At 41.8% G+C, this 8611-nt stretch overlaps 1 protein-coding gene across 1 annotated transcript in view; it reads right to left on the bottom strand.

The window, feature by feature from the left end:
* Window positions 1–285: 285 nt before the first annotated feature.
* The window catches only part of MFAP5 (microfibril associated protein 5), a 43906-nt gene continuing 35580 nt past the window's right edge, over window positions 286–8611 (bottom strand). The window contains exon 8 of the mRNA XM_042455760.1: window positions 286–7304. Coding sequence (XP_042311694.1) covers window positions 7183–7304 — 122 coding nt within the window. The 3' untranslated portion in view covers window positions 286–7182. The remainder of the gene's footprint in view (window positions 7305–8611) is intronic.

Raw genomic sequence — 8611 nt, 5'->3', positions numbered from 1 at the left:
CTTGATTTTGCCTTTTTATATAAGGGACGCCATTTGACTATCCCACTGCATTTAATGGGACTTGAGCATCCACATATTTTGATATCCATGGGGATCCTGGTTCCAAACCCCAGTGGATACCAAGGGCCCACTGTACCTTTTGGCTGCTGTTTTCTGGAACTCACAGCCCAGGGGGGAAAACACTTTTCTACATGCTAGATCTTATGAGTATTTTGTTCCTGCTATGAAGCAGACTCAGATGGAAGAAAGAGATACAGACCAGAATATGCACAAGTACAAGAGTGATAGAAACACAGTTTGTCTTTTAATATATTGGTGTATACATTCCAAAAAAATATATATGTATAAAATTATCCATGTAGGGTTTTCCCCCCTAGGAATTCCATTCCATGGCCATAAAGTATGACAGTAAAGCAGCATGAGGAATATCTGGCATTTTCTCAAAATGTGTGGATGGGAGTTCTATATACCTTTATGTTGTACAATAAACAATGGAATACATTCATATGTGTTTACATTTGATTCTGTATTGAGCATCTGGAACAGATTCAAAACTTATGTCACGGATCTATGCCAAGACTATCGTTGTATAAGGAAGCGGAAAGGAGGAAATGAAAGGGGGGAGTAGATACATATTATTTGTAATAGTGGAGGGCAACTTTTGGAGGTGCGGGGGTTGCACTGACACTTCCCAGGGGACCTTGGTGAGCTGCACAAGCCCATTTTTAGGAAGGTCCACCAAATGCTCTCCTCTCTGGGCCATTTTAGGTCCATTGGAAGCCATTCTTCCAACTAGAAGTGACTTGGAAGCCAACATTTGGATCACCTCCTGTTTGAAAAATGTCTCTTTAGGAATTAAAGTGGTCCTGGGATCAAAATTGCTAGAGAGACATGCAGATAAAGATCTTCCACACCAGACAATTACAGCACTTTAACTCCATTTACTACTGTGGCTGCCTCCTAGGGGATCCTGGGGTTTGTAGTTTGCTGAGAGACCAGAGGAATCCAATCCCAGGATTCCATAGAATGTCACTATGGCAGTGAAGGTGGAATCATAGTACTATAACTGTGTTGTTTCAAAGAGACTAAAGTGATAGGAAAAGCTTTGGCTACTTAATTTCTGCCCATCAACAGCGTTGCTAAAGAAATGGAAACATGCTGATTTTTAAAAGTATCTACAGGCTGCATCATGTATGCATGGTCATCATTTACTGACTTTAGCATCTAGAACTGAATTGCATGTGTGGATAAGCTGTCAAAAATATACCCTTCCTACCACTTGGTGATAACTCAGAGTTTTCAGTAGAAACAATTGATTCTGTAAAGTGAAACTGTAAAGTGCTGAGAGATATTGTCATTCCTGTATTGTGTGAACTTGCTAAACCCATTAATAGCATTCCCTGTTCACACTAGTATGGGGGTATCATGAGAGCAACCACTACTTGTTACTGACTTCTCCTATTGACAATCTAAGGTGTGCAATGGTTGCATCCCACATCTTCATGGAAGATTGTAAAATTACAGGTTGAGCAAGCCAAGTGTTGTGTGAGGCACAACCCTGAAACATTACAGTAGCGGAGAAACCATTTGTGCCCCATGCCATTTTTTGCACTCCCTTGGAACCCTCCCCCTGAAGCAATTCCTTTACATAGTGACCCTCCAGAAGAATCATATATCTGTGGCGAGGGGAGAATCTGCTCTGAAACACGGGCTGAGATCCTGCATGGCACAGTATAACATGCAGAACTGCTGTATATACTCATGTATAAGTCTAGAAATTTGAGTCAAAAATTGACCCAAAAAACCTGAGTTGACTTATCCACAAGTCAGTGTAAGTACTATACTTTAACTCTTGTTTAAAAAAGTAGCATCCCCCAGTGAAAGTCAAGAATGTAATCTCTCCTGGAAGTACTGCCCCCCTTATCCATCCAACATTTAGGGTGAGCACAAACAGTGAAGTCTGCTGGAATTTTGTAACTTCTTAGTGGCATTGTTTTCCTTTGCTTCATCCTTTAGATCCTTTGTTACATGTTTTACCCTTGACTTATCCATGGGTCATATCAAAATCCATAGTTTTGGCCCCCCAAACCTGCCCTGAACATACATGAGGTCGACTTATAGTCGAATATGTACAGTACATCACATCTGTCACTTTGCCTCCCTTGTTTGCGCCATTTAGCATCCCATGGCTGGTGGAGAGCAGTGCCATTATGGAAGCATCTGGCTATATCCCCACAGCCAGACACACAGCGATCACACCAGCTGCAGAGATCTGCCAGGGTCCTCCAAATGTCTCAGCAGATGATATAATCATTCTGTATATGGCCCCCCCAGGTACTCTCCACCAGCCATAAAATAGGCATGTTTAGCTGCAGCAGCTAAATAGTAAGTCAAGGCTGGACTTGGTTGGAAGAGAACAAGAACTTCCACCCTGACATCCCCCCACCCACCAGGTGGATTAGCATCTGGACATGCCATTAACAGGATACCAGCCAATGTGTGGCACTCCCCATTTCTTTTTCCAGAAACAGATTTAAAGGCAAATAGATATGACCTTCTAGTCACATCTGTTTTCATTTGGAGGATCCATGTGTGACTCCCAGAGGGTCCTGGGACCATCAAAAGGACATCTGAACTGCCTGAGCCTGTCCACTATTGTAATAAGCACATTCACAAGACCATGATTGTATCAAAAAGAGCAAGTGTTATGTCAGAATTGTTTCCTGGTACCATCTGAAAATACATTACTTCTTGCTCTACTGGAATGCTGCCTGAGCCATGTTTCATGGGGAATAGATGATAGCACTGGTTTCCCTCTGACGCTTCTTCTTTTCTTTCCATGGGACAACATTTTTCTTTCATTTACCTACAGAAAAATTTAAATAATTGTGCATGCCATAAGAGAGACAGCTGGGAGCAGTCTGTGTCTGTAACACTTATTTGCAATATTGTCCAGTTAAAGTCAAATGCACGTTAGCCACAGAAGGATGTCTTTTTGAAATTCATTTCCTGCTGTTCAAATGCAGATAGGCTTGAATAGCTATGGATCTTGCATATGTATTATCCTGTACTATACCATTCACCCTGTGTGAAACCACTAGCGCATATTGCCACATGGTACAATCCAAGAAAATTGTTTTATGCTAGCAGAGAATGTGGATTAGTAATCCTGTTGCACTGTTCCTGTTCATGATGAAACTGGCCAGTGGAAAGGAACATCCTAGTGAACATCCAGCTAAGCCACAGACATCAGACTTTCATTCATTAACTTGCCCACACTCAGCACAGTTGATCTTAACAGATTTTTACATACTGAATGAAGGGCTTCTCTTCGCACAAGACCCAACCCAATGCCTCATTCATTGTAAATAGTTCAAATTGACACAACTGGATTAGGGATGTTCTGTCATGCTCTAAGCATACCGCAATTCTCTAAGTGCTCTCAGTTGTTTGTAAATTAACACAACACATTATATAGATTTAAGTGTCCAGCAGCAGGTGGCAGCATGGGTCACTTTTGATCCATGTTAGCAATTTGGAAGGGGAGAGGAAGAGAAGACGCCATCAGGCAAACACACAGGTGCCTAGATTATAAATTAAATGCGGTGAAAATTGCTCTGCTCTTTAAAAATAGAAGGTACTATCAGCACTGCAGATATTTAATGTATGAGAGCAAGGAAGGGCTTTTGCAAAGGAACTCTAAGGTTTCCAAGAAATAAATGAAGAGCTTCACGTTGAGGTATAGTATGGCCTAAAACAAACAATTGCTGCTGTTTTTGCCAAGCATCTGAAAAATGGAGAGAGAGCCTTTTTGTGTAGTGACAAGAGCACATGCTTTTGCATTCTGAAGGTCCAGTGCGCAATCTCTTGTTAAAACTGCAGCAAGGCTTGGAGGAGAGGAGAACCACACCCTAAGGCCCTGGAGAGTCAGAATAGTCAACACAGATTTAGAGTCTTTTATGTATACCAACTTATTATTTCTGTCCTCCGTTATCTCTCATCAAACCAAGTACAATTTCTGTTTGAAAATCTGGCTAAAGACAATGCTGGAACACAGTAAGTGATCATGCATGTCATCAGGCTCTTCAATACCCTCCTCAACACTTTTGCAAACTACTGTCCATTTCCAGCTACAGGGAATGAATTACGGGAGCCCATTGCTAGGGGTGGGCTGGCTTAAATTAAATCAAAATCCTGGAGGATTAGCCCAGTTAATCCTGGTAGATACTCATAAATCCTCTTGGGAAATAGCTATAATCAAGAAATTGAATCTCCTAGGTAGGACTTTTCAGGGATACCATTCTAAAGCTAGAAATAGATCAAGCAAAATCGGCTATTAAACAAAGAATCTTAGACATTGAAGGCCAGATGGAAATTGCTGCTTTCCCTAGGCATATAGTGGTGAATAATCAAATGTTGGTCTCTTCTCCAGCTTCTTATCTATTTCATGTTACAATACCTAAATTTAGGAGAGCTTTATCTTTAGCTCGATTTAATGCTCACCCAACAGCAGTGCTAGAAGGAAGATATAGGAAAACACCTTATGAATCTCGGCTTTGCCGGTGCAATGATGGTGTTATTGAAACGGCAGAGCATGTTCTTTTGCACTGTCAATTTTATAAAGACATTCACCATCAGTGGATTCCTCCTCTCCTAAATAAATACCCTGGTCATACTGACACTTTTTATTTATGCTATCTTCTGGATAATCGGAAACCAAATGTTGTTCGCAAGGTAGCAAAATTTTGCTCTATTGTATGCAAATTACGTCCCCAACTGGTTGACGGAAACTGAAATGTCCGTAGCTGATCTGAAATTGTATTTGAAATTGTTTTAACAATATTTAATAACTGTACTGTGCATTTATTATTTTATCGATTTTTGTATTGGTCAATGACCGAATAAATTTTACTACTAGGGGCAGGCTCTAAGAGGCTTTTCTTATGTAGTCATCCTACAGCATACTTTGACGGAGGGGGACATGCACAATACTCCCTTCCATCTTTTTCTATCCTTTTTCTTACAACAAAATAATCCATTAAGGAGGGAAAGGCAGTGCCTTTTGACTGGTGGTGCCAGAACCCATCTGTCAGAATTATCACTAGTTCATATAAGCAGGCCTTGGCATCACTGTGGAGGGAAGGGCACAGATTGTATCATTCCTGAGATTTGTATCTACTACAGATGTCCACCTTCATTTATTTCATTCTCACATATAAAGAAAACTAATTTCAAAAACATTTCTCCCTGCTGGCTGACATTACAAGAGGGTGCGGGGGGTTGCATTTTGCATTTTTAAAAAAATTCAGGATATCCCCTCCTCCAAAAATATATTGTTTGCACAAACCTTAAAAGTGTTCAAAAATTGTGCAAAGACATCATTTCTAGCAAACTAACGTGTATTTTAAGCAAAACATTTTGCACATTTGGGGCATAAAGTCCAAGTTTCTTGTGCAAACAGATTTTTTTTCATATACAATTTTTAAAAAATCTTATGGTGATTGACCGTTTTCTTGACAAGGTGTCCTTCTCACTAAGGATAAGAAAATTGGTAAGTATTCTTTACACCCTTCGTATCGGTACTATAGAGCTTTGACTGCCCCTGAAACTGTTTGGTACTATGAAGGGACTACCACAAGACAGCAGTAATTGCATTTGGGTTTAAAATTTAACGAATGCCTACTTCCGACCTGGGTTTGCAGCGTAGATGCCAGTAGCAATGGAATTTCTGTTTACTCTGGCACAAAGTTAGGATTTCCTTCACACCCACCCCTTGACTTGTCTTCTTCATCAAAAGAAGTATGTGGTGGTCATTCTCAATGGCTGGGATGAGAAATCAATGGTGATCTAATCAAATGAATCTATGAAGAGACATACAGGACTCTGGGGCTATATAGACTGGCTCTTTGTGCTGGCCTGTGGGCGGGCTGAAGGCTGAGTGTCCGCAGGCTCCAAGCCCTTACGCCACCAACCGGGCACCCTTCTAGACAGAGTGTGTCATGATGACCTCCGGCGCAGTGCCCAAACAGCACAGCCTGGAAGGGGCATCATAATGCCACACCGCGGTGCTTATGAAACCCCTCCCAGGGTGCAAATAAGGAGCCGCTTGGGTCAGTTTCTTTTTGCTGCCTCTGAAGGCCGCAGTCCAATTCAGGGCAAAAAGGGGTGGCATCCCACTGCCTGTCTGTACAGCCTCTTTATCTCCTCTTACTATGCACTGTGGGGGGGGGGCATTCATACTGCCAAACAGAGCTCAGATCGCATTCTTATTCTTCTCCTGTAGTTCTCTCATGTTCAAGTGCAATCAGGCCTTAATGTGCAGTCTCTTCAATCTCCCCTCCTCAGGAGGTCAGTCTCCTTTTGCATTTCTATGGACTCTCTTGTCTTAAACAGATTTCTCAAGTGGATGCTATTTGTACCTCAGAAGTTTAAGTAGGATGTGCAAAAAAGCTGAGTGAGAAACTGAGCTGAGCAATTCCGAGACCTCAGTGTGCTGTGCCTCCATCCTCGTCTCATTCCTGAGACAAGGATAGTTTGCTTTAGTCCTGCCAGCCCATGGCTTAAGGCACACTTGATCCTCAGGGGATAGGCTGGTGGGATTCTGACCACCATGCCTCCAGACTGGTTCACTTATGTACATTAGACATAGCAGTACAGTAGATTTTAGGCTTCCTAAATCCAATATCAGACCCTTTATTCTACAGGGCTAAATACTGTGCTTTACCAGCTCTACATAAGTTGGACTGTAAGTGCACTGATATCACGTTTTCGTGGCAGTCACTGTCTGTTGTTAAACTGGCTCTGGAGAAGGCAGATACAAGCCAACTACTAGGGCAGGTCAATCATGAGCTCCTGCTCCACCAGTTCTGTATACACATATGTATGTATGTATGCATGTATGTATGTATGTATGTATGTATGTATATGTTAAGGTAGATGTAAGAACAGGGCTTATATAACTGGCCCTGAGGCAAGCATGATGCAGAAGCAAGAACACAAGATGCTAGCATCCCATCTCAAAGGTGACATCAGGTGCCACCAGTGAGATGCAGGCAAGGAAGCTCCCAGCAATGGAGCACCTCTCAACACAGGAGGTTGTGAGAAGAAGGCAAACCTATGTTGGGTTTCAGCAGTGGAACTATTTGGTGGGTCCTCCTCCTTGTCTTCTCTATAATTTCTTGGTCACTGGGCATCAAGAGCCTTCTGCTGTTGGTTCTTAGACCGCCGGCAGAGTGGTCCTTGAGAATGACCAGAGCGGCGAAGGCGGCGTGGGGGCAGACCAGCCAACTGGCGGCAGAGCTCATCTAGAAATGAACCAGAGGAGGGGAAGAGAGAGAGAGAGAAGACCAATAATTCAATAAGCAGCTCAACTTTCCGTTGCTGTTGTGTGCCTTCAAGTTATTTTCAAGTTATAGTGGCCCTAAGGCAAACCTATCACTGGGTTTTCTTGGCAGAATTTATTCAGAACAGGTTTTGCCTTTGCCTTCCTCTGAGACTGAAAAAATATAACTTGCCCAAGGTCATTCAGTGGATTTCCATGATCCATTGGGGGGTTCAAAGCCTAGTCTCCACAGACACAGCCCATTGCTCAAATCACTTCACTACACTGGTTCCTTAAATTTACTACTATCATGATATGTGCACAGATGATTAAATTAAGTCATGACCGAATTGGAGAACATAATGATGGCAGTTCGTGGAATTCTTAGTACTGTACAGTATTCAGTGCCACATTACAATCTTGCCATTTGGGAGCCCTGCATGGGGAACAGATGGTGTGCAGAAACAAAGGCCTATATCCAATTGTTAATCCAAAGTAGAGTAGGCACACTGACTTCATGGGGTTACCACTGAAATACCCATTGATTCAATGAGTCTGTATTTGTTGGGATAGCGATTGAATTACAGCCAATTATTAGGGTTAATATATGGGGTTATGAAGCCCCTCCTTTCCTCCTGCACCATTTTCCATTCACAAATTTATCTTCTTTAAAAGAGAGAGAGAGAGAGAGAGAGAGAGAGAGAGAGAGAGAGTGCAGTGGGGGCATAATAAGCAGAATGCCACTTACTCAGATTCTGCAAATTTGCAAATAAAATCAAACTTGTATCCATATATTCTAAGCATAGTTTTATAGTTACTGCAGTTGCAAGATTATTTGGGAGTAAGCTAAATTCAAATAAGATAGACATTAATTGATTGACTGATTGTTTGTATTTATATCCCACCTTTCTCCCAAAATGAGACCCAAGGTGGCTTACAATAATTTTTAAGAGATCCAGGTTGCAAAGTATTACAGGGGTCACAGACATGACAAGACTAGACCATTGTCAAGCTTTATGTAGATGATGATAAGAACAATACTGCTGCTAAACTGAACTATTGTTCTTTGAGAACAGTGGAGAAAATTCATCCTTACTTATAAATTACTGGATCCACACAGCTGATGGTGAACTAGGGCCAAGAAAAGGAGGTTGGCCTCTGAGATCATCTAGCAAATTGAAAGCAGAGGAAAGTTTTGAAATGAGTCTTCCTGATGAACAGCTCAGCTTTACCTATTCCTTTACATTCTACTGGTCTTTGCATTGTTTGGAAAGTTACTTTGTTGGACCA

This window comes from Sceloporus undulatus, chromosome 2, assembly GCF_019175285.1.
Source record: "Sceloporus undulatus isolate JIND9_A2432 ecotype Alabama chromosome 2, SceUnd_v1.1, whole genome shotgun sequence".
In the NCBI taxonomy this organism is placed as follows: Eukaryota; Metazoa; Chordata; class Lepidosauria; order Squamata; family Phrynosomatidae; genus Sceloporus; species Sceloporus undulatus.
The sequence above is the reverse complement of the archived record's forward strand: the minus strand, read 5'-3'. Positions and strand labels throughout refer to the sequence as shown.